The sequence below is a fragment of the Gekko japonicus genome, unplaced genomic scaffold (genome assembly GCF_001447785.1).
Source record: "Gekko japonicus isolate JY-2015 unplaced genomic scaffold, Gekko_japonicus_V1.1 scaffold2759, whole genome shotgun sequence".
NCBI lineage: Eukaryota > Metazoa > Chordata > Lepidosauria > Squamata > Gekkonidae > Gekko > Gekko japonicus.
In genome coordinates, this window is record NW_015162035.1 from 153,081 (window position 1) to 179,265 (window position 26,185).

Sequence of the window (26,185 nt, forward strand, 5' to 3'; positions counted from 1 at the left end):
TGTGCCTCTTCCAGGGCTCGGGCTGCCAGCCCAATGATGGCTACTCACACCCACCGCAGCCAGACCTCGAGCAGCCGGCTTGCTCACACCCAGCCCATTCAGGATTCGGTGGAGGCTGCTCACACCCGCCTCATCCAGAGCCGGAACAGTCAGCTGCCCCTCCCGCCTGCCCTGTCTGGGGCTCAGGCAGTGCTGGCTTCGGGCGAGGGAAGCCCCTTGTCTGGCCCCAACAGGGGGGGTGACCTTGGGGGCCCTGGGAACAGTGATTCTGGGGCCCATCCTGAACTGTGCCAAGGGCCCCAGAATTCCCTCGCCGTCCCCATGAGGGACTTGGACATCCAAGAAAGGGCAAAGGTGCCACTTCTGCTCCAAGAGGAGGTACCAGCAGTTCCCCCAGGCCTTTACCAATAGCTCGGCCTCTGTCCCGGGAGCAACTGTGGTGCAACTTTTCTACAACATGATACCACATTTGTGTTTTCAGTCCGAGGTCTTTGAACAGTGGCCGCTGTCCTGCATCACTTACCCTGCATGTCAAACAAATGTGGCATTGTTTGGTTTCCTTAAAAAGAACACCAGATAGCCCTGCGCCGCATATCTCCAGGGCCACTTAAGCGCTGGCTCAGCTGTCGGCCCCTGACAGACAGAAGCATTTGCCTTCTAAAAATACCCCCTTCCAGAACCCTCCTTACCCTTCCTGATTGGAGAGTGGACACGAAATGCCCTGGCAGTTCACCCGCAACCGTTCTCATTCTGGGAAACCGTGCTTGGATCCATTGTCCTGGGGAGGCGAGCCCCGACTGACCCCCCCCCTTTCCTCCCGCTCTGCTTTGCTGAGGGAGGTCCCCCTCTCCCTCCCTCGGGAACTATTTCCTGGCTGGGACAGGAGGGGGGATAGAGTCCATTTATAGGACTGGTCCTTTGGGAGCCGGAAGACATTTAAACAGTCGGAGCGAGAAGAGCTTTGACCCACCTGGGGCCATCCGTCGGTGTGGCAGACGAGGGTGTGCCTGGCGTGCCTGAGGGAGGCATGGAGACGGTGGAGCTCTTCAGCGCGGAGGGCAAAGGCCGGGGCCTGAAGGCCACGAAGGAGCAGTGGGCAGGGGATGTCATCTTCGCAGAAAGAGCTTACGCGGCCGTGGTCTTCGACAGGTAAGCAGACAGCTACCGCCTGAGCGCAGAGGGAATGCTGGGCCTGGCTTCCGGAGGGGAAGGCCCCGCACAGCTGGACAGGATCCCACCCTTCACGGGGAGAAGACTGGGCCTTGTCTAACTGACTCATTTACTGCAGGAAGGGAGAGCATCCCAAGCAGAGTGACGTCTTCTGAGCCCACTGAGGTCAAGAGGCTGAGAAGGGTGAGCTCTGCTCGCGAGGGCCCTGGCAGGGACAGCCGGCTCTTCAAGCCTCACCTTCACCACCAACTCATGCCCTCTGCGCCGGCTTTCTGATCTGCCTCACAGGGTTGCACTGATTGACTGGTTTTAAAAGACTCCATGCTGCCCGTCAGTGATCACCCACCATCTCCTGGTGTGGCTTATGAGACTACAAAACTCTGCACAAACAAAACCCACGTGAAAGGATTTGTTCACAACAGCAGGGCTCGGTATAATGGCTTGGAGCTGCCAGTGACCTTATGGGGGTCTCATTGCAGCTGCCTGTCGCAGCAGGGATCACGATTCGAAAAGGAGGCATGCTTGTCCCAAGGCCCCAACAAGCACCCCCAAGAGAAGGCCTCTCCTAGTCTGCCCGGCCCAGTTGCCAACACCTCGTCTCTGCTCAGAGCCCGGCAAACGGCCCCTTCTTGCAATCGCATTCCGGGAGCCACGTCCGCTGTGCCGCTCTAGTGCCAGTGCTGAGGAGCATGGCCAAGCAGACCTGGGGGTGGTGGGCAGTCCCCCAAAGGGCTGTGCAGCTCCGGCTCCCCTGCGCCCCATATGGGGTGTGGCTGCAGCTCATCTCTGGCTCTTAGCTGCATGGGTTTATAAGGAGGGTGAGGGAGTAGGCAAAGCACATTTCACTGTTGTTTCAATAAGTTCAATCGACACAGGGTTGCCGGCTGAGGCTTAGGGCATCCCTGGAGATTTGGGAGGTAGAGCCCAGGGAAGGCGGGGAGGGACTCTTAAACAGGGTAGAATGCCAGAGACCCCCCCCCTTCCAAAGCAGCCATTTTCTCCAGACAAACTGATCTCTGTCGCTTGGGGACATTGGCAACCCTGGAGAGTATGTGATTGGGGTGATTATAAATATGTTCATAATTTCTGAGTGAAGTGGAGCTAGGTTGTGTAATATGGACCCAGCTGGCAGCAGAGGTAAGCACTGCTCCAAAATATATGTTGGAACTGTTCATGATACTTCTCAGATAGTTTTGTAGGGTGGACTTTATGGCATGTACCCTACTGTGGTCCTCATCTTCCCCAGGCTCCGTCCCCCAAATCTCCAGGAGTTTCCCAACCCGGATCTGGAAATCCTATCCCCCATCCCCGTCCCCCCCCCCCCGGGCAGACCTGGTACCCCTGTTTTTTTGTGGTGGGCAGGAAGGGGGCGGATGGCAGTTGTCGCTTTCCCCTCTCCTGGCACACAGCTGGGGAAAACAATGTCTGGTCTTTGTCCAGTTCAAGAAGTGACTGAGATTATTCTGGACAAACTGTCGTTTGTGGCATCCCTTTTGGGAAGGACTTTGGTGGCTGGGCCAGAGACCTCGAAGTTTCTTCTCCCCCCCCCCCAGCTTAGTTCCTAAGCAGCAGCCTACTGAGCCGTATTTGTACTATTTTTATCCAACATTAAATGTAATCCCTTGTAATGAATGAGTATTATTACTTCACAGCAAAATGCGCTTTAATGAGTGTTGCGATTACCTTCCCTTTTCCATAAAAGATACCATTATAGCATTTATGAATGACTGCCTGTTTATTTGGTACTTTTGAATTGGCATATAAATATTGCCAACTGTGTCTTTTGTATTTCCTGGCCTTTTAACTCTACTATTCACAATCCTTCCCGTTATCCATTGGTATAACTATACCTGCTGACGGAGATGCATGTGAGAAATAAGACTCCAGCTATGAAAGCTTCAGCTACAATAAATCTGTTAGTCTTTAAGGTGGCAAAAGATTCCTTTTTGGTTTTGTTACAATAGACTAACTTGGATGCGCCTCTGGAATTTGTACTTGAAATTAATTAATTTGTGCCAAGAACTGCTCCCACCCCAATTAGTCCAGGAGTCTGTTTTCAAAATGAGGGATGAATCTTAGAAGTATCTCTGAGCATGCACAGAGTGCCTTTCCCTCACCCCTGAATAACTGCAATCTGCTGCCTGCACCCTTAATCATTCCAGTGCAGATTGGCCCAATACAGGCTTAGGCGGGATTTCCAAACAACCCCATTCAACAACCCCTACTCTTGTGCCCCCCCATCAACTTCCAGCTATTTAAACAACAACACTGTATTTTAAAACAACTTGCCAGATCAATGGGGAAAGGCTATTTTATTCCTAAAACAGATTTTTATGCTTTGTCAATGAAGTGTGTGTTTGAGTCCTGACCTGGAGGGCTGGGTGTTAAGTACGAGACTCAACGCAGCTTGTGAACAGTGAATCAGCTTTACTAACACAGTCAGAAGAAATCAGAACGAGACAAAAACATAGAGCAACAGGCTCTCTTTTAAACAGTCCGGGCTTGGGTAGCCACACCCACAAGTCAGATATTAACCAATCACTGTTCACAGATAAGGTCCGATCGGAGTGCTTCCCTCCAGAACATTGCGCAGCTCTGATTGGTCTATTTACAATCCTGTCTCAGAACTCAAGCTCATACAGATCTTAATACACAACACCGGGCTAGCCCGATCTTGTAAGAGCTCGGATCTAAGCAGAGGCCGGCGATGGCAAACCGCCTCTGAACATCTCCTGCCTTCAAAACCCCATGAGGGGTTGCCATAAGTCAGCTTTGACTTGACAGTATGAAAAGGAAAAAAAAAGTCCTTGCCCTCAATGTTCTATTCCTAGAAATTTCTGTTGCAGGGCCTGGAGGGTTTCCTCCAGCTGAATGGGTAGGAGGCAGAAGTAAGTGGATCCAATGTGTGTGGAAGGAAAGGCCTCCTATGGGCTCCGATCACCCAGGTGGGTACCTGCCTATCAGCAGAAAGGCACAGGTTCCAGGATGTTACTGATAGTTTAGCAGTTTATTGCAAAATATGCTTCAAAAGCAAACTGAATCAAATGCAGGATCCATGAATACAAGGGAAAAGGCATGGAGATAAAACCACCTGAAAGACGTATATGGCTACAGTGGATAATGTGGGATATGTAAACAGGCAGTGCAAAATCAAAAGTAAGTTAGACATAGGTCTACAGCACAATCAGTCCCCAGTAGAGAAGACAACAGGGAGAGGAGAGATGAACAACGAAGCATCACAAATGCACCCGAAGCCCAAGGCGGCCCCGAGGAGAGCAGGCCGAGTGCCTGCTGGTAGCCCGTCGGAGCATTACAGGCGGGCAGGAGGGGCGGGGATAAAGCTCGCCTTATCCACATGGAGACATTGGTTGGAGGGGGCGCGGGTCCTGTTCAAGGTGTGGACTGATCATAAGGACTTGTAAACGCTTAAAACACCTCGGTGTCTTAATGCAAAGCAGCTCTGGTGGGCAGATTTCTTTTCCAAATTCCAGTTCACCCTGCATCACTTCCCCGGCTCCGCAAACTCTTTGGCCGACGCCCTGCCACGCCTACCCCAACACGATAGCCACCTGCCCTCCTACATCAGAGCTCAGTTCTAGTCCACAGAAGCTCTTTCACATCCACCTACCCAAGGATCCAGGTAGGGCTGCCATCCTCCAGGTGGAGCCTGGAATCACAACGGATCTCCAGGCTATAATGTTCCCCCGGAGGAGACGGCACCTTCCGAGGGCAGTCCTGGTGGAATTACACAACCCCTGAGCCCCCTCCCCACTAAACGCTGTCTTCTCCAGGCTATGCCCCCAGAGGAATTTCCCCAGCTGGAGCTGGCAGCCCTAGCACCCAGGAAGGCTAAAGAAGCAGGGCCCTTGTGCACCTCTCAGGCATCAGGCTCCCAAAGCCAAGGGGCAAGAGGAGGATGGGCCTTTGGAGGCTTCAAGGCACAGCATAGGGTTGCCAAGTCAACTTACCTTGGCGGCGGGGGAGCCTCGCCGGGCTCCGGGAGCTCTCCGGGGATGCGTGCACGCGTGCGCAAAGCGCCTGCATGCTGCCAGCACATCACAGGAAGTGACGCACTATGTCGCTCACATTGGGGGCGTGGCCCCGATCGTTGGAGGGGTTTTCCCCTCCGATGATCGGGGCCACGCCCCCAACGTGAGTGACGTGGTTGCGTCACCTCTGGTGACGCAACCACGCTGTGCTTCGGGGGCGGAGTTCCCCCCGGGGCCCGATTCCACGGTGGCGGAAACCGGGCCTCCAAAGCGTGGGGGTTTACCCGCCCCCCCGCCCCCACTTGGCAGCCCTAACACAGCAAGGCAGCACCTCCAAGCAGGGGGACCTGAAGGAGAGAAGGCTGTTGCGGGCCTGGCCTGCTTTCCTCCCAGACCTTTCCTAGATTTGTCTTGGTCAGAGGTGGATTCTTCCCTCCCTTCGTTGCCTACTTTGGCACCCAGGGGACAGGAAAACAGGATCTTCCAGTATCCCCCAGCAACGTACCAGTCAGAACTTTTATTGGCCACACCTCAGGCTGGTCTTCCTGTTGGTCAGCGCTGCAGACCTCCTGTGTCCCTCCCGGGGACTTTTTGCCTTCTCAGCCACCAGTAGGACATTCTGGAGACTTCCTATGAGGCGTTTCAGGCAAGGGATCCCTGGATAGCACGACTGCGCAGGAAGGGTGCCAGCTCCGGGTTGGGAGATCCCTGGAGATTGTGCGGGTGGCGTCTGAGGAGGGCGGGGCTTGGAGAAGGGAGGGGCTTCCGTGGGGCTTAATGCCAAAGCGGCCATTTCCCCCAGGTGACCTGGCCTCTGCCTGGAGATCAGTTGTGATCCCAGGAAATCTCCAGCCACCACCTGGAGGCTGGCAACCCTATTGTGCATGCAGACCACTGCGGAGGGGCCCTCTTGATGCCTGGGAAGAGCCTCCAGGCTTCTCACGGCATCTCAGCCCCTGCTGACCTTAACTCTGTTGGCACAGCTGATGCTCCCTCAAGCTGAGTCTGTGGATCCTTCCTGAAGTGACACAAAATAAGACCAAAGCCCAGCAATTTGTGCTCCCCCCTCACCCCATAATGTCGGGGGGGCGGGATCAGCTGGAGGCAGGTGTCTTTTGTTGTACAAGCTGTCCCCCCACGGCCACCCTGTTTAGAAGTTTTACCACCAGGAGATCTCCTGGCCTCACCAGGAAGTTGGCAGCCCTACGGCCTGAGTGGTTCTAGGGCCACAGAATCCTTAAGACCCCCCCACCCCCGGCCCCGGCCCGGCTGACACGGCCCAAGCGACTGATGGAATCTGTCCCGCCTTGTCTCTTTGTGGAGCTGCTCTGCTCTGCTGAAGGCGGGTGACAGACTGGCCAGCAGAAGGACGTCCATCCTGTGGGAGACTGAAGTGCTGCCATTTTTTACAATGTTTGGCAGTCCTTTGGCATAAAGAACGGCCGCCTTGTCCCATGTAAGCCGCCGCCGAAGGGTGTTCTCTTGCAAGCGGAAATGTCAGTAGAGGTCAGTCAAAATGTAAGGACAGGTCACTTTTTTTATTGCTGACAAGGTGGACAGATTTAGGTGGTCTATTCCCCCCCCCCAGGGCTCAGAGAAGGGCAATTTCAAGGCCCTGCAGAGTTTATTCCACATTTCCTTAGTGCAGAGAAGCTTCTGGATGGCAGGTGCCGTCGTTGTTTCCCTGACTCGGGGCCTTTTAAAGGTGTGCCCGGACCGGTCAGCCGCTGAGAAGCTGTGGGTGAGTTAAGGGCCGTCCAGTCGCTTCTGGCCTGTGGTGACCCTATGGACGAAGGGCCTCCAAAATGTCCTACCTACCATTCACAGCCTTGCTCAAGCTTTCTGGATGGAGTCCATCCATTTGGGTTGGGTTTCCCTTTTTCCCAGCTGCCTTCAATGTTTCCTGGCATGATTGTCTCCTTGTCTCCTCGCAATGTAGCCAGCCTTATTCCATGATATCCACCCCTTCTAAATCACCAGCCGTTCAGAAACTTTTTGTAAATTCAAGCAGCAGTTTAGCAAATGATTGAAAATCTGCATCAATGCTATGTATATTTACAGTCTGCTTGGCTTCCCGAATCTTGGGTGATGTAACTGCTTCTTTGTGGCCAACTGAACTAGGTTCTGGTCGAGTGAAAAGTCCAAGTAATGTCAAAATAGCAGACATTTCTATTTACATTTATTTGTTATGATTTATTGGCATTGACAGTGTTTTATGTATCTACGGTGAAATGGTTGGTTGTCATCTGTAACTGATTTAAAAAGGAGAAAATATAAGACGTGATGTAGAGCGTTGTCAATAAACCTCCCTCCTGTGTGCATGCCCTTGTGTGCCCATGGCCAGTCCATTTTTTATAAAGTGCTCCCTGTATTTTTGTTGGAGCCATCTGGCAGTCCTACACCCCTCCCGCGTGCTGCCGCTGTCTTCCGAGTGAAACAAAATGGGCGGGATTCAGCCACAGTCTCACGCAGCTTCCCTCCCTCGCTACAGTCCCAATCCCACCCTTTGGAACATGCAGATCCCATGGTTCTCAGCATAGTATTTTGGGGAAGGCCAAGCAGGACCTCCTCTGGTTGGAGATTTGTGTGTGTGTGTGGAGTCTGGTGAGGCTGGGGTTTGAGGAGGGAAAGGGCCTTAGTGGGGTACGGTGCCATAGACTCCACCCTCCAGAGCAGCCATTTCCTCCAAGGGAATTGTCCTCTGTCACCTGGAGCTCAGTTGTAATTCTGGAAGACCTCGCTTGGCCTCACTGCCCTCGCTTGGCAACGTGCCCTCACGGGCATGTGAGGGGGGAGAGGGGTGGGGGGAAGGCTTCACTAGGGCCTGGCCTGAGGGCCACCCATTCAAAGGGCAGCATTCCAAAGTACACTTTCTTGGGAGTAGATCCGTTGACTCAGATGGGAGTATGGCAGTCCTTGTGCACAGACATCCTGAGAAGCAGGCCTGTGAGGCATGGGCCTTCGGAACTGTCCTGTCGGATCTGGATCTGGGCACCAACGGGGAAAAGGGGAAAGACTTCCTCTGTGCCTGAAGGAGTCCAAGGGCCAGGCTGACCATGGTTCACGCACCTCCGTGCTGGCTGGCTGGCTGCCCTCGTTCGCAGCTCCCTGCTATGGGAGCCTGGCCTGGTGTGGGAATGTGGCCCGGCCGGGGTGGGGTGGAGTGGCGGGTTCCCTGTGTCGCCCAGAGGGCAGCATCCCGGCAGGGACCGGGGTGGGAGCCGGCTGCTGTAGCCCGAGCAGGCCTGCGTTGGCATCCTGGCTAGGAAGCAGGGTGGGCTCTGAGCTGGCAGCCCTGGCCCTCCCCTGCCTCACACAGAGGTGCCCTGCCGGGCTGGAGCCCCAGCTTCTGGTGCCGCTCTGCAGCCCCTGGTGCAGTTGCTGTGTTCTTTCTCCCCTCCCCTGGACCAAAGAGCCAAGCTTGCTGAGCTCCCATCTTTGGCAGGGCTGCCCCTGATTGTCTGCAGGGCCCGTGGTTCTCCGTGGCCATATAAGGAGAGCCCCACTGGCTTGACAGCTGATCGAAACCAGTCAAGCTCTTGTGCGGTGCCGTGCCGGGCCCTGCTGCTTGAAGGCCCCGGGAATTCTGGCTCTCTCTCCCCCGGGGAAGATTGGTCTGCCGCCTCCTGTTGCTGTCTTCTGCCAGTGGGCAAAGACTTTCCCCCCTTTCATTTGGCGTTCTCTTAGTGATCCTGACCAGTGTTCCCTCTGAGCTGAGTTAGTGTGAGCTAGCTCACAGTTTTTTAGCCTCCAGCTCACACGTTTTTGTCTTCGCTCAGGAAAGATGGCTCCAGAGCAAACTAATTTATGCAGCAGCCAAATCGCTCGCTCGCAACTTTAATGCCAGTAGCTCACAAGGCAGAATTTTTGCTCACAGGACTCCGCAGCTTAGAGGGAGCATTGATCCTGACCAATCCTTCCTGGCCAATTTTTAATCTAATTCTTAAATTGTTTAAATTGTTTTGATTATCTATGTTTGAGGGGTTGTTTTAAAGTGTGATTTTATTATGTATATTTTAATTTGTTAACCATTTTGGTGGGCTTTGTGAGGGCAGAAATTTGGCAAATAAATAAATGTGAGCAACCAGTATTTCTCTTCCAAGACATAAACATTTGGATCAAGGACAGGGGATTTTTTAAGCCTTGCATAGACAGGAAACTCACATGGAAAGAACACCTGTCTAGGTATTTGCTCTATTAACACAACAGATCCCCTGTGCTGCACAAAGGAAAAGGGGCAGGAGGCAAAAGAGCCCGTTGGTGCCGCAGAAAAGAGCAGATATTTACTGAATTAATCATTGCCATGTGTTTCACATCGCCTTCACTACGGGGTAAATCTAGTGAAGTATCTAGGAAATCTAGGAAGTCCAGAGGTGCTGAGCAGAGGCCGGCAATGGCAAACCACCTCTGAACGCCTCTTGCCTTGGAAGCCCCGCAGGGATCACCATAAGTCAGCTTCGACTTGACGTCCCTCCCCACCCCCACCCCACCCCCGTGCTTGTTGTTGGAAATATGTGTGTGTTGCAAGGTCTAATTCAGTCATTATAGGGTTAATCTGTTTACCTTGTGTGGTATTGCTTAGGCTGACCTGGAAGGGAAACTTGGCCCAGAGCCAATGGGAAGAAAGCCCAGGAAATCTGTTTAATCGCAATCATTGGTTAATGTATTCAGGTGATTTCCTTCTAGGAATCAAGAAGAAGAAGAATCTCCATTTTTATTTTTATTTTTGCTGCTGTTGTTGTGAGACCGTGTGGTCGGGCTGGTTCTGTAGCTGTAGAGATGTAGCCTTAGGTCTTTGTTATTTTGTAGATTTTCCTGTGTACCCTTCCCTTAGAAAGATATTTACAGAGGAAGAAATGCCTCCTCTCCAGTGAAGCAAGTTTTACAGAGAAAGAAATGCCTCCTCTCCAGTGAAGCACAGATCCATTGCAAACTCTGAATCTCTAAGTATTTTTGCCAATTTCCCTAACTCTCGTGTACAGTGGGGCAGGCACTAACAACACCTCCCCTCCTAACACGTCTCCCTATTTGTCAATGCTGATATCAAGATCAGCAGAGAGGCTGCCTGGCTACCGGTCAGCAATGCCAACACAAGGCCTCGAATCTGCACCCCCTGCCTGGCATCACTGGCACGGCCGGCTGATGGTCTCTGCTCCTCCGGGGGCAATTTTATCTGACCTCTGCCGGTCCTGCCAGAGAATAGTCTTGATGCAATGAACAGGTGCCCTGCAGGTTCAGCGTTACAAGGAACAGAACGTGGCCTCTCTCTCTTGCATCACGAATGAAAAGTCCAGCCTCCGACTGAGCCAATCCTCTGCTGCAGCCCAGAAGGGCTTCGTGGGCAGTGGCCCCCATGGCACCACAGAGGCGGCTGCGCGTGAAGGAGTGTGCACTTGTGGGCCCTCCCTGCCCCGGGTGCCTCTGCAAACCTCTGCTGTGGCCACCAGGCTCCGCTGCCTCTGTGTGGAGCAACTGGCGGAAGGGGTGGGCCGGAGAGGGCGCGAGGGAAGGGGGCAGCCTGCAGGGACGAAGAGAAGGTGAGATTTCATGGGGCCCTGGCTAGCATTTCATCAGTGCCTGTCAATGAGAATCCTCTCGGAAACGCCTGGGGGAGGGCCACGTGGGGGCTCCCCTCCCGTCTCAGTTGGCTGGAGCTTTGAGTCTTGCGTCTGCCTGTGTGTGTGCACGCGTGGGCACGAGAGAGAGTGGGTGCACAGGAAGGACCTATCTCTCTCGTGGCCTCTCTGCCACAGAGGCACTGAAATGGATGAGCCTGTGGAGGGAGACATGGTTTAGCTCTGCCCCGCTCAGTGAGCTTTGCTGGTTCTGACCTCCTTGCAAACCCTGCTCAAACTGTGCTGCTCACCCAGCCCCTGTTTCTGTCTTCCTCTTTCCAGCCTCACTCACCTCGTCTGCCACACTTGCTTCAAGCGGCACGAGAAACTCCACCGCTGCGGCCAGTGCAAGTTTGCCCATTACTGCGATCGGACCTGCCAGAAGGAGGGCTGGGCGAAGCACAAGAGTGAGTGCTCTGCCGTCAAGAAGCAGGGGAAGGCACCCAACGAAAACATCCGGTGAGAGACACCACAGAGGCTCCACACTGAGCCTGCTCTGCACTAGGCCTTCCATGGCCCAGGAACTGATCGGCCAGTGATATGAGCCCTGCCCACTTAGGCCAAATCTGCATCTAGCATTTGCTCGGCTGTCTTACCAAACCCAGGCTGGAACAGAAACCCCCCTCTGCATGGCATGCCACTTTCACTTTGATTGATGGTCGAGTTTTATGGCAGCGTCCAGACTGCAGGCCCCTTTCACTTCGTCTGCACAGATTTATGGCCGTTTTGTGGCTGTTCAGGGGTGACTCTGCAGTCAGTACGGCGGCGGCGGCGTTGGGCACGAGGTATTTGAATGTGGTTCTGAGCCGCATCTTTCCCTGCTCCAGCGTGGGTTTGGTACAACAACGGAGCAAATGCTAGATGCCGATTGGGCCTTACTTACTCCTAGCGGTGCCACTGTGCCACATCTCAGTCCTGCAAATCCAAGCAGCCTGTTTTACGTATGCTGCAAATGGCTGTCTAATTCTACCAGTCAAGTAAGCTGTGGGTTTCACTGTCTGTTGTATCACTTGCTATGTGTTTCCTCATGTCAAGTCTTGCAAAAAGGAACCTGGGGAAGGGTCAAGGGAAGCACCTTTCCCCGAACGCTTTGCTCACCGCAGGATTTCAGGCGGTGGGATTGCCAGCTCCACTTCCTGGGGAGGGACCTCAGTCGGGTGTCCGGCACCCTCCCCTCCCCTCCCCAGCAGCCCCCGGGAGCCTTGCAACCCTGTCAGCGGGTGGGGGGCTGATGGGGCTGCGGGCACACAGGTGGCCTGGGGCACCAGCGGGGACACCTCTCCTTCCGGGTCCTCTGCGTGTGCCCAGGCGGGACACGGAGCCAGCTCTCTCTCTCTCTCTCTCTCTCTCTCTCTCTCTCTCTCTCTCTCTCGGCTTTTCGGTCCCAGAGAGGTCAGTGCCGGTGGGAAGCCGAGGAGAGGTCCGCCTGGCAAGCTTCCTGCTGCCTCTGAAGCCCCCCCCCCCCCGGTCACAGGGCTTCAAAGACCAGTGGGGGGAAATTCCGCAACCCCGTCAGTCCTCGACAAAAGGCAAACGTGGGCTAGGCAGCCACGGGCATTCCCCTCACAGAGGCACAGGGGCCGGGAAAGCCCAGAGGTGTGGTGACAGCTGGGGCTGGAGGGGCAACAGCGGCATCGCCATGCCCTGGCCAGGGCCAGGCAGCCACGCTCCTTCCCGGATGGGCTGCCCTTCTCGGAAAGGCCTCTGCAGCCACCTGTGGCCCGGCCAGAGCAGGCCTGGGGCTCCGGAGGCATCCTCCTCCCCTTCTCCGTGGGGACGGGGAGCACTCGCGGCGCTATCTCCTGGGGCACGGCGGAGCTCCGGAGGGGGAGAGAAGAAGGACTCTGCGGAAGCCTCTGCTGTTGCCCGTCAAGAAGGAGAGGCCGTCTCAGGAGCGGAGAAAGAGTGAGGGGAGTGCGGCTGGAGCAGAAGAACCGTTTTAGACAGAGTAAAAGGCCCCGGAGGAGGAGGGAGGAGGGAGGCCAGAGGGCCAGGTGGGAAGAAGCCTCTGAGGGCCAGGCTGCGTCCCACGGCCAGCAGTTGTCTGCCTGAACCCTCAGCCCCTGAGAGCAGGGTGGCCAGGCCCTTCCAAGTCCCCGGCGGGGGCGGGGGGGGGGGGGGACGATAACTTTGGGGGGAGTTCCTGGAGGGGGCAGGGACGTCCCCAATGTGATGACATCACAGAGAAGTGGCATCATCACATTGGGGGCCGCACCCCCGCTTAAATGCTTTTGGCAAGAGGCTCCCCCCCCGTACCTGGAGGGCAGGTGCATGGCCCCCGCCTCTTCCCGACAGCATTTAAAGGGAGGCACCTGGACTCCACCTGGACTCTAAGCTGCGAATTTGCGGCCTGGGGGGGCAGGGGGGCAGGCACTTCCCAAGATGTTGGGAAGAAGTGGGAGGGGGGAGAGGGCAGGTGCAAGATTTAAATGGGCAGCTGGAGGGCCGGAGGGTTGCTCTTGGGGGTGAGGCTCCCCCCTGCTGGCCAGCTGGCTGGTGGCGGGAAGGAGCCCCCCCAGATCGGGGAAATCCCTGCTGAGGCCAGGGGTCTGTCGCAACCCCGCCCGAGAGAGGGATGCTGCTCTCCTGGCTGCCACCCAAAGAGGATCCAAGGACGATCCCCGCTGTAGGTTTCATTGACAACCCTAAATCCCAGCGGGGGCTGGGAAAGGGGGGTAGGGGGTGGGAGTTCCTCTGCCCACCCCCACCCCCAGAAATGGCTAGCCTGGCTCTCTGGGCCCACGGGGGCCGTTGTGCTTTTGCCGCACTCATGAGACATGCCCTGGAGCCTCTGTGCCCAGGTCCTGGCACTCCTGGCGTCGACCAAAGTCGCTGCCCTCGGCTCTCTCCAGCCCCCCCCTCCCCAGCCTTTTTGCCACCAGCAGGTCGGTTCTCAGGGATGTTGCCTAGCTGGGGGGGGGTCTGCGGCCCCCAGCCTCCTCTCACTGCCTGTCTCGCAACAGACCTTCATGCCGCCTGTAGCAGCATCTCCCTCTCAGTCCAAATTGCTGTTGAGGGACTGAACTCCCCCCCCCACTCCTGGTGGGTGGGGGGCTGAACGGGACTTAATGTGGTTTACAGAGATCAAATGATTCCAATTTCGGGGGGGGAGAAATTTTGTCTCAAATAACATAAGCGAAGAATGGCCAATATTTACATAGGAGTGCACAGACTTAAAACATCTAAAATGTCAAGATATGCAAAGGAGTTTCTGAGGCCAGTATATCTGTACCCTGTGCCATGCCGTCACCCAGACATATCTAGTTGGTTAAAGGGGCTGCGAGCATGTATGGTGTTATATCCCTAGATATAAACTCTGTAGTCAGGAGGGGGTGCATTAGGGGTGGTGTTGATGTGAGTGGAGATACTGGGTCATAGGGCTAACTTTAAAGTAGAAGGTGTACTGCTATCCACCTGACCAAAACCATCGTAAGATAAAGCAGAAAACAGTGGAAGTGAGTAAAGTGGAAATGGTTGTGATACTGTGTGACTTCAGCTATCCTCACATCAATGAGCAAATATAACCAAGTTGTTCAACAGAAATGAGTTTCCCAGGGATTCTAAAGGACTGTGCCTTGCAACAGCTGGTCCACAGAGCTGACTTAGGGAGGGGTAGTGGCCCTGGAGAAGGAAATGGCAACCCACTCCAGTATTTTTGCCAAGAAAACCCCATGGACAGTATCAAAAGGCTAAAAGATATGACGCCGGAAGATGAGCCCCTCAGGTCGGAAGGTGTCCAATATGCTACTGAGGAAGAGCAGAGGGCAAGTACAAGTAACCCCAGAAAGAGTGAAGCGGCTGGGCCAAAGCCGAAAGGACGCTCAGTTGTGGATGTGTCTGGTGGTGAAAGGAAAGTCCGATGCTGCAAAGAACAATACTACATAGGAACCTGGAATGTAAGATCTATGAATCAAGGTAAGCTTGACGTGGTCAAAAATGAGATGGCAAGACTGAACATCGATATCTTAGGAATCAGTGAACTAAAGTGGACAGGAATGGGCGAATTTAACTCAGAAGACCATTATATCTACTACTGTGGCCAGGAATCTCGTAGAAAAAATGGTGTGGCCTTTATAGTCAACAAGAGAGTGCAAAAGTCAGTACTGGGATATAATCTCAAAAATGACAGAATGATTTCTGTCCGATTCCAAGGCAAACCATTCAACATCACAGTAATCCAAGTCTATGCCCCAACCACTGATGCAGAAGAGGCTGAAGTGGACCGGTTCTATGAAGACCTACAACATCTCATAGAACTAACACCAAAAAATGATGTCCTCATCATCATAGGGGACTGGAATGCTAATGTAGGAAGTCAAAAGGTAACCGGAATAACAGACAAGTTTGGCCTTGGAAAGCAAAATGAAGCAGGGCAAAGGTTAACAGAGTTTTGTCAAGAGAACACACTGGTCATAGCGAACACCCTTTTCCAACAACCTAAGAGGCGACTCTACACATGGACATCACCAGATGGGCAACACCGAAATCAGATTGACTATATAATTTGCAGTCAAAGATGGAGAAGCTCTATCCAGTCAGTAAAAACAAGACCTGGAGCTGACTGTGGTTCAGATCATGAGCTACTCATTGCAAAATTCAGACTTAAACTGAAGAAAATCGGGAAAACCATGAGGCCATTCAGGTTTGACCTAGATCACATCCCTGATGAATATACAGTAGAGGTGAAGAATAGATTCAAGGGTCTGGATTTGATAGATAGAGTGCCTGAAGAACTATGGACAGAGGTTCGTGACATCGTACAGGAGGCAGCAATCACCACCATCCCAAAGAAAAAGAAATGTAAGAAAGCAAAGTGGCTTTCTGATGAGGCTTTACAAATAGCAGAGGAAAGAAGGAAAGCGAAAGGCAAAGGCGAAAAGGAAAGATTTACCCAACTGAACGCAGATTTCCAGAGAACAGCAAGGAGAGATAAGGAGGCCTTCCTGAATGAACAGTGCAAAGTAATAGAAGAAAACAATAGAATGGGAAGGACTAGAGATCTCTTCAAGAAAGTTGGAGAAATCAAGGGAGCGTTCCATGCAAAGCTGGCCATGATAAAGGACAAAAACGGTAGGGACCTAACAGAAGCAGAAGAGATTAGGAAAAGATGGCAAGAATACACAGAAGAACTATACAAGAAAGACCTCAATGTCCTTGACAAACACGACGGTATAATCACTGACCTTGAGCCAGACATCCTGGAATGTGAAGTTAAATGGGCCTTAGAAAGCATTACTAACAACAAAGCTAGTGGAGGTGATGGTATTCCAGCTGAGCTATTCAAAGTCTTAGAAGATGATGCTGTTAAAGTTCTGCACTCCATTTGCCAGCAAATTTGGAAAACGCAACAGTGGCCACAGGATTGGAAAAGATCAGTATACATTCCAATCCCAAAGAAGGGCAATGCCAAGGAATGTTCAAACTATCGCACAATTGCACTCATATCACACGCTAGCAAGGTCATGCTCAAGATCCTACAAGCTAGGCTTCAACAGTACGTGGATAGAGAACTACCAGAAGTACAAGCTGGGTTTCGAAGAGGTAGAGGAACGAGAGATCATATTGCCAACATTCGCTGGATTATGGAGAAAGCAAGAGAGTACCAGAAAAATATCTACTTCTGCTTCATTGACTATGCTAAAGCCTTTGACTGTGTGGATCACAACAAACTATGGCAGGTCCTTAAAGAGATGGGAGTACCAGACCACCTCACATGTCTCTTGAGAAACCTGTATAAGGGCCAAGAAGCGACAGTTAGAACCGGATACGGAACAACTGATTGGTTCAGCATAGGAAAAGGAGTACGACAAGGATGTATACTGTCACCTTGCTTATTTAATATATATGCAGAGTACATCATGCGAAATGCTGGCCTGGATGAATCACAAGCGGGAATTAAGATTGCTGGGGAAAAGATCAACAACCTCAGATATGCAGATGATACCACTCTAATGGCTGAAAGTGAAAAGGATCTAAAGAGCCTCTTGCTCAGAGTAAAAGAGGAGAGCGCAAAAGTGGGCTTGAAGCTCAACATCAAAAAAACTAAGATCATGGCATCCGGCCCCATCACTCCTTGGCAAATAGAAGGGGAAGTCGTGGAAGTAGTGACAGACTTCACGTTCCTGGGATCCCAGATCACCGCAGACTGTGACTGCAGCCATGAAATTAAAAGACGCCTGCTCCTTGGGAGGAAAGCGATGGCGAACCTAAACAGCATGATAAAAAGTAGAGACATCACCCTGCCAACAAAAGTCCGCATGGTCAAAGCAATGGTATTCCCAGTAGTCATGTATGGCTGTGAGAGTTGGACTATAAGGAAGGCCGAGCGCCGAAGAATAGATTCTTTTGAACTATGGTGCTGGAGAAGACTCTTGAGAGTCCCTTGGACTGCAAGAAGATCAAATCAGTCAATCCTAAAAGAAATCAACCCTGACTGTTCCCTGGAAGGTCAGATAATGAAACTGAAGCTAAAATACTTTGGCCACCAAATGAGAAGGGAGCACTCACTGGAGAAGACCCTGATGCTGGGAAAGATTGAAGGTCAAAGAAGACGGGGACGGCAAAGGATGAGATGGTTAGACAGTGTCATCGATGCAACGAACATGAAGTTGAGCCAACTTCAGAGGACGGCAGAAGACCGGAAGGCCTGGAGAGAGCTCGTCCATGGGGTCGCGAAGAGTCGGACTCGACTGTGCGACTGAACAACAACAAAAGTGGCCGTGGACTCGGTTCTGAGCAGAACACGACACCTGGTGCAGGAGGCCGGGGTTGTTGCCCAAGTTGGAGACATTGACCACAGTGCTATTCACAATGCAATGTTAAGATCACTTTTGTGCAAGGAAGTCCCACGGAATAGACCTGAGCAGGATTCTAAGTAAGCTGGTAAGTGTGGGCTGGATGGTGCAACCGTTGGATGGATTCATGGTTGGTTGAAAAATCGTACCCAACGAGTGCTCATCAATGGCTCTGTGTCTACGTGGAGGGAAGTCTCGAGTGGAGTGCCGCAGGGCGGGCTCGATCCTAGGCCTGGTGTTGTTCAATGTTTTTATAAATGACCTGGAGGAAGACATAGAGGGGATGCTTATCAGATTTGCAGATGACACGAAGCTGGGTGGGATTGCTAATTCTGAAGAAGACAGAGTCAGGATTCAAAATGATCTAGACAGGCTGGAACAGTGGGCGGAGACAAATAAAATGAATTTCAACAGAGAGAAGTGCAAAGTCCTACACTTAGGTACAAAAAATCAAAGGCACAGATATAGAATGGGAGGGACTTGGCTTGACAGCAGCACATGTGAAAGGGATCTGGGTGTTCTGGTTGATCACAAGCTAAACATGAGGCTGCAGTGCGATGTGGCTGTGAAGAAAGCTAATGCAGTCTTAGGATGCATTAACAGAAGCATTGTGTCCAGATCACGGGAGGTGGTCGTTCCGCTCTATTCTGCTCACCTGGAGTCCTGTGTCCGGTTTTGGGCACCACATTTGAGGAAGGATGTTGACAAGCTTGAGCGAGTCCAGAAGAGGGTAACAAGGATGGTGAGAGGGTTGGAATCCAAGTCTTATGAGGAAAGGCTGAAAGAGTTGGGTCTGTTTAGCCTGGGAAAGAGAAGGCTTAGAGGGGACATGATTGCAGTCTTCAAGTATTTGAGGGGATGTCATGTAGAAGATGGAGCGGATCTATTCTCTCTTGCTCCAGATTGCAAGACTAGATCTAATGGGTGGGAATTACAAGGGAGTCAATACCGGCTAAATATCAGGAGAAACTTCCTAACTGTCAGAGTGGTTGACCAGTGGAACAGTCTGCCTCAGGAGGTGGTGGAGGCTCCTTCGCTGGATGTTTTCAAGCGGAGGCTGGACGACCCTCTTTCGGGGATGTTGTAGGGCTCTCTTTTGGCTCTGCTCCTGCAGAGTGCCAGGGGTTGGACTAGATGACCTGCAAGGTCCCTTCCGACTCTAACATTCTGTGATTCTATGATTCTAGATCTGCTTAGGATTGCTTTCTAGCTTTCATATCAATGGAAAGTTGCCCCCAAGCTCCAAAACAATTATTTTGAAAGAGGGAACAAAAATTGAGCAGACTAGTCAGAAGGAAGTTAAAAGGGGGAATTAAGAGAGTCATATCCCTGCAGGGTGCCTGGAAATGGTTCAAAACCAGCTAGAATGAGTAAATTAAGCCATGAAAGGTACTATTTATTTATTGATTGATTGATTTGATTTGATTTCTACCCCACCCTCCCCGCCGAGGCAGGCTCAGGTACCGCCCTGTCTGCCTGGTTAATGACCAAAGTGAAGGAAGCTTCGTTTTAAGAATGGGAGGCTTGCCTTGCCTGAATAAGGGGAGCAGAAGGGAGCAGGCTCAGGTTCCGGGAGACAAAAGCAAAGAGACGGTGAGGAGAGAAGGGGGGGGAGCAGTTTGAGGAACAGCCGCTACAGGCAGGCTTTGAACGTGAGATCCCAGCAGGGTTCTTGCCGGCTCCCGGTTGGGAGACTCCCGTAGAGTTGGGGGCGGAGCCTGGGGAGGGCAGGGGCCCCTGTGGGGCCAGAAGGGAGCCCTCCCTCAAAGGCATCCGTTTACTCCAGGGAGGGAGCTGGTCTCTGTCCTCCGGAGATGGACCGTCATTCCAGGGGGTCCCCCAGGCCCCACCTGGAGGCCGGCCTCCCTAGACCCCAGGCTTGTCGCCTGTGCTGTTCCGCAGAGGGCTGGTTTTATCTCCAGGGCCACCGGAAGATGCCAAGTGCTTCACGGCGGGTCCTTTTGCCTGTCTGTACTGGGGAAAGTCTGACTGGAGGATGCTTTGCAGTACGTGTCGTGCACCTGCTTCTAGTCCTCTCTCCTCCCATTTTGCTGCTGACTGAGAAGGAGCCTTGTTTTACCTGCACCTGCCTTCCTCGTGGCCCATGAACTCTTACCCGCATTTCCTACCTGAGTGTGTTCTTTTTCCCAATGAGCCCAATGGGGTGTGGGGGTGATGAACGTGCCTCCTCACTTGCTCTTCTCCCCTGCAAGAGCTCATTCCCTTCATAGGAGCCCCGTTCCCCGGCAGGGCTTGGCTGCATGATGTGTCTGGGGTGGACTGGACATCTTTGTGCTTGTTCTCTCTGAAGGGAGCCATGGAGGTGGGTTGGTGATGGCGTGTCAATGCCTGGCCTCCTCCCTGTGGAAAATGTAGCTTTTGCAGTGCAATGAGATTTAAACCCCACCCAATGGCTTGCTCATGACAGGACCCTACATCTTTTGAGCTGTGACTGTTCCGTGTGGTGGGGTGGGGTAACATCAAGGACACACGGGTTCCCTCCAAGCATGATGAATGTGGGGGGTGGCCAGCCTAGTGCACCATGTTTGATGGCTGTCAGGGGTATTGTCACGGAGTGTGGTGGTATAACTATTCTCTCTTGCTTACAATGTTATTCTACATAGTCAAAATACTTGGGGTGGCCAGATGCTGCATAAGACATAACTGTCAGGCTCAGTATGCATTTTATGGTTCGCCTGTCATAGAGGAAGGAGGAGGGAGAGAGGGGTGTGAAACCAAATGCTTCGTTTTCCCTAAAGGCTTTGATGTGTCGCAGAGACCGGTTGTTTTGCTTTGTTTCTGTAGAGGGGGGGGGGTAGCTGACCCTTGTTTCTGGTGGGCAAATGCCGTGGGGTGATGGGGTCCTGATCTTTAGTGCCTTTACACATTCAACCTCAGTCCTAACAATAGCTCCTATCCAGCATGGTATCTATCAAAGTCTCAATAAAGTTAGCTTTCTAGAAGTGACTGGTGTTGAGAACTGATTTAACCAGGATCCTGACAATAACTTCTGCCTAAAATAGCCTGCTCTTCTCTTAGCCGACTTGTCGGAATTAGCTTGTAGCCTTTTCCTGCACTGGTTACAGCCAGAAACTATTTACTGACTGGATGTGCAAAGACGGAAGAAAAGCTGGTACCATCACCAAGATGGAGTACTGGGGGAGGAATATGAGCCAACAAGGAAGCAGTTTGGCAACAAGAACCGTATTCATTTTTGCTCCCAGGATATCAGCTGCCCTGCACCAAAGTTGTACTGGAGTAAGCCGCCACGGGTGTAGCCAGGGACGTTTGGGTGTGATCACACGAGCCGTTTGGCCTGACACAGCCACCCCTCCCCTCCAGATCAAATGGGTGCCGTCACACAGCCACACCTGTCAGGCATTCCCCAGGCATACTCAGCTCATTGTAGGGTGACTTGGAGCCAGGTTAAAAAGGCACCTCATCACAAGTGGTGTTTTTGGTTCACCCTGCATTCATCGAGCGTGACTGGATGTATGAACGCAGGGGAGTGCATACAAAACGGTCTGAACCTGGAGATCCATTTCTGCCGCTGGGGTGTTTTGGTTTTTTTGGCCTATGTGTGCATGAGCCCATATGCACCCATCTGTATTTTAAAAACAACAACAACTGGCCAGCATGCTCCATGGCTGAGGTGCAGCAATAATGTGGATGTTTGACCAGGGGACAGCCGAGTGGCTAACCCACAGCAGGGTGCTGTCTGGACAATATGCCCTGCAACATTTTAAACTGGTACAATTAGAGGTGGTGCCATATTGCGCCAAGCCACCAATGTGATCACACCCTTTGATTACTCTGTCAGTATCCTGTGTGCTTCGAAGGCAAATAATAATAATGACCATATGATTCCTGCATTAGTAAAATCCCCGTGTCCTACAAGAGCGAGGCTCACGTCCAGTTGGTCTTCCTCTGCGGACCAGCCAGGCTGCCCCCCCCCACAACCTCTCTCCATGAGACATTGTGCAAGCATTCCTTACACACTCATACAAAATCATGTAAATATTGATTTAAAAACGTCTCATGTTTTTAAAAAAAAGATTAGGAAAGGTTCATGGAGGACAGGTTTATCAACAAGTACTAGATGTGATAATTCACTGGAGCTTCCATGCTCAGAAGCAGAGTATCGCTGGACATCAGATGCTGGGGCCCAATGACAAGTGAAAAGTAGTTGTTTTCATCACTGCTTGTACACAGTCAGAGATATCAGGCTGGTCACTGTGGGAGGCAGTATTGGGTACACAGTAAAAACTAGAAATGTCAACTGATTAAAGATCCACATGTTTTAGTTGGTTCACCATCTGCCTTCTGAGCAAATCTATTTTTGCCTTACCAACACTTTATTACCTGTTTTTCTTTCCAAACACTGAGGAATGTAAGATAACTTACAATTCAATTTCTTATCAATAAAGGGAAAACGTTAAATATCTTTAATATTTTCTCTTGAACCCAAGACTATAGAAATCTACCAGAATCAAAATGTGTCTTTAGAAGTGTGCTTTCACCTTGCAGTCCCACAAAATTAAAAATTGGCCCTCTAAATTAAAGACGAATCTGCCATTTTAATTGGCTGAGGCATGCACTAAAGAAAACGTTGGGTTTCCTAGGCTGGCTGCCCAAATCTTGTGGCGAATCGAGAGAGAAGGAGGAGGGCTGACAGAGGGCAGTTTGGTCTCCATAGATGAGCTGCAGAACCACGTGGAGCATTTTGGCGACGAGGAGAAGAAGGAGCTGCGGGTCGACCTGGAGAGCTTCCTGGAGTTCTGGCCACCCAACAGCAAGCAGTTCGGCATGCAGTACATTTCTCACATCCTGGGTGTGGTACGTTTGCCTGGGGACCCATTGGCCGGGGGACGTTCCTGGGAGGAAGGGCCCCGGAATAGGCACACCTTCTTTTTAGTCCTGTAAAGGTCAAACTGTTTCTTTTTATACTGGAGGAACAGCCACCTCTATGCTGGTGGCCTAACCAGATGGATGAGGCACTTCTGTGTGGCCTGCACACGGGGAAGGGGAGGGGGTCATTAGGCCCTGAAAGAGTCCTTTCGGGCCACCTCCATGCAGACGCTCCAAGTTCATTCAGGGCGTGAGATGGAGCCGTGTGGGCCATGCACTTTTTGCAATGGGGCCAGGCTGTGTCAGTTCATTTGTTTGAAATATTCCAGCATCAAGAGCAGAGCGGGCCAAACAGTTGTGGCCTGAGAGCCACGGTCAGAGGACAAAATACTGCTGCTGACACCCCCCCCCCCAGCCTTAGCAATTTTTAATTAAGTAGCAATAGAAAACTTGACCTCCAATCTAACTGTTAAGGAGGTGAAAAATCATTTTCAGAAATTGTTGCAGACAGTCCACACTTTACTGTTGTACTTATTTTGGGACTTTGCAAGTCAGAGACTTTACTTACTCAAAGACTTTGTTACAGAATTGCTTTTGACAGATGAGGAAGGTTGACTTATTCCCCAAAATAAGATTGTTCAGGAAAAGGAATGGCCTCCCCTGAGAATGCCAAAGCTGGACACCCCTGATCCAGAGACCCCTTTCCCTGTAATTGCTTTTGCACTTGTATTTTGTGGAGCAGATAAACTGCAACGGGTTCACCCTGAGTGACCAGAGGGGTCTGCAGGCGGTGGGCGTTGGCATCTTCCCCAACCTCTGCATGGTCAATCACGACTGCTGGCCCAACTGTTCTGTCATCTTCAATAACGGCAAGTAAGTCAATCCCTTCGCTGCACTGATATGTCTAAGTAACATTATGAGATATGGGATGCAAATCAAGCGTTGTTGTTTTTTTTGGGGGGGGGGATTTAATCACTCTGAGCCGTGTCTGCTGGTGCCTGTTTTGGAGCTGCAGGGGAATAAACATTCACAGGAGGACATGCGTTAGAGTGGAGACCTCTGCCTTTGGCGGGAAGACCTCTGCTGGTTTCTGGGGTTTGAAGAAAAGAGCCTGTTTTCTAATTCCTGGGGAAGGGGGGAACATTCTCAAAAACACGATCCGTAGGGGTGGGTGGGGGAACATTCTGAAGGACTGCAAAGGCATCCACAGGGGCGGGGGTGGGGGTTCTACTGTGCCAGCCCCACTGTGCCAGCCCCACGGGCGTTGCCTGAGGGCACTTCTTGAGCGTTTCCTGCTCATCTCCGTGGGACTCCACAGGAGAACCTCCCAGTGGATTGTGCCCATAGTGGGTCATGTGGTATCAACCATCTGCAACAGACACTTCACTCTTCGTTTATGACTTGAATCACAAGGCAATCCTACAAAACACTTTCCTGGGAGTGAGCCCCATTCTGAATAGATTGGATTTCTTTGTTGAGGCACCTCAGGCACTGTTGGAAGAGTAATTAAAACAGCAATGATGCACAGTCTGATTAAAGAGCAGATAAAGTTTTATTTAGGAACTAACATACTTGATAGAAAAGAGGAGATAGATTTCAGGTGGGTAGCTGTCTTGGTCTGAAGCAGGAGAAGAAAGTCCGGGCCCTTCAAGGTGCCACTGGACAGAAAGGGGAGACAGAGATAGGTTCCTAACTACAGCTCTAGCTGAGGGAGGGGGGAGACTGAAGAATAACCTCTGAGGAGGAGGAGGAAATAATTGCCCTAAAAGTAGCGATCCGGATACAGACAAGGAATGGCCCTTGACAGGAGAGAGAAGGTGATGCCCTCCCTATCTTATCTGATTATCTTCTTGCTGCCCCCTTCAGAGTTTTCTTCTCTTCTTCTTTGTACACCAGACACTGCCTTTTCCAACAGGCACCACCTTCTAGTCCCTTAGGACCGCTGTCTATCATCTGGAATGTTCATCTTTGCAAAACACAAAAGCTGGTCTCTTATTAAAAGAGAGCTGTAGAACCAGCATGGCCTTTCAAGGATTAGCTGCTAGGAATCCAACTGCACAGTCTAAATATACAAAGTCTAACTCCAAATACAAAAACCTAAAATAGGGAGCCAGACAGCAGATGAATGGCTGGAAAACAGACTCTGTAGAATGAAGAGGGAGAGGCATTCGCCAGTAGTCTGATTTCCAGCTTCTTTTTTAAAAGCATGTTTTGTTCTGTTAAAGAAATTCCACAGCAGATAGGCTGCAATCACACACACTAAACAATCCACTTTATTTATTTATTTATTCCGACTTCTATCCCGCCCTCCCCGCATAGCAGGCTCAGGGCAGGTTACATCAGATTTGATAAAAATACAATAGACAAAAATTAACACAATTAAAACAACAATAAAATACAGCCCCATCCTTTATCCGGTGCTTTGTTTTCATTAAAATTATGGCCTCACAGAGGCCATCTCTGGTGTGCAGTTCTGACCCGCTGGGGAGAGGCCCAGTAAGGAAGGAGGGACGTTGTCAGACTGACAGACGTCTGTTCCCCTAGTTAAAAGCCTGGCTAAAGAGCTCCATCTTGCAGGCCCTGTGGGACTGTAAGAGGTCCCGCAGGGCCCTGATCTCGTATGGGAGCTTCTTCCACCAGGTAGGGCCCAGGGCTGAAAAGCCCCGGCCCTAGTCGAGGCAAGACAAACATCCCTGGGGCCAGGGACCACAAGAAGACATTGATTGAGAGAACCGGAAGTGGACTAGCGATGGTGGTCACTCTCTCCGACCCGCGGAGGAGCGATTAGCACACCAGCGACATGGAGGGGTACCACCTCAAGTGGCACCTCCACGGAGCTCTCAGGAAGGCCTCCAAGCCAGAGGGCTTTTGAGGGTTAGCCTCTTCGACGGCTATTTGCCGAAGAATAGAGGCTTCCCTCCACCGTGACGGTCTAGTCGCTGAGTGGCCTTCGGGCACAAGGTAGTTAGACTGGGGCAAGTGCAAGAGATCGAATGGAATAACGATGATTGGGAGCGAGGTCTGATCGAAGACCAACAATGAACGTGAGTTCTGTCTGAGCGGACTTATTGATAAGCAAATCCCCCCCCCCCGTGGGAAAGCGGAGAGCAGGGAGGGACGCCTCCTATGCGCATAAAGAGACAAGCGAAGCGAAGGGGGAGAGGGGGGAAGCAAACAGCGATTTGTTTTGAAAGACTTATCTGAGTGCCTGCAGCGAAATGATGAGCCCTTCGAGCCTTTGCATAATGGCTTGAATGTGTAAACAAATTGGAAAAATGGCGGCGACACGAGGAAAGTTAAAACCAAAACCGGGTAGTCAGAGCCCGAGGCCAGAGGAAGGAACTGATGTCATGAAGCTGCTAGCGGATATGCTAAAGTCGGTGGTAGAGCAACTCGATGGTATTAACCAGCAGCTGACCTCGTTGAATCAAAACTTCGCTTTACAGCAGCGTCAGTTGGCAGAAACAGACAAGAAAGTGGAACAAGTAACAGAAAAAAATAGTAGAGATGGACACTGGTAATAAAAAGATGAAGAAAAGAGTGGGAGAAGTTGAAATAAGGCAAAACCTTCAAGAAAATCGCTTGTTACAGCTCCAAATGGAAAAGGCTAACATGATTCTTAGGTTCCAGGGGGTCCCTGAAACCGAAAAAGATTTGAAGGAGACTCTGGCCAAGACTATTGCTCCAGTTACAGGCTTATCAGCGGAAGAAATAGTAAAAGATATGGAGACTGTCTACAGGGCATACTCCAATTATATTTTTAAAAATA

At 51.6% G+C, this 26,185-nt stretch overlaps 1 protein-coding gene across 3 annotated transcripts in view; it reads left to right on the plus strand.

The window, feature by feature from the left end:
• The first annotated feature begins 716 nt into the window (after positions 1 to 716).
• SMYD1 (SET and MYND domain containing 1) overlaps positions 717 to 26,185 on the plus strand; it is a 68,291-nt gene continuing 42,822 nt past the window's right edge. For all 3 annotated transcript variants that reach the window (XM_015405563.1, XM_015405564.1, XM_015405565.1), the window contains exons 1-4: positions 717 to 1,149; positions 11,057 to 11,233; positions 22,191 to 22,404; positions 23,159 to 23,289. In XM_015405563.1, coding sequence (XP_015261049.1) covers positions 1,028 to 1,149; positions 11,057 to 11,233; positions 22,191 to 22,404; positions 23,159 to 23,289 — 644 coding nt within the window. In that variant the 5' untranslated portion in view covers positions 717 to 1,027. The remainder of the gene's footprint in view (positions 1,150 to 11,056; positions 11,234 to 22,190; positions 22,405 to 23,158; positions 23,290 to 26,185) is intronic.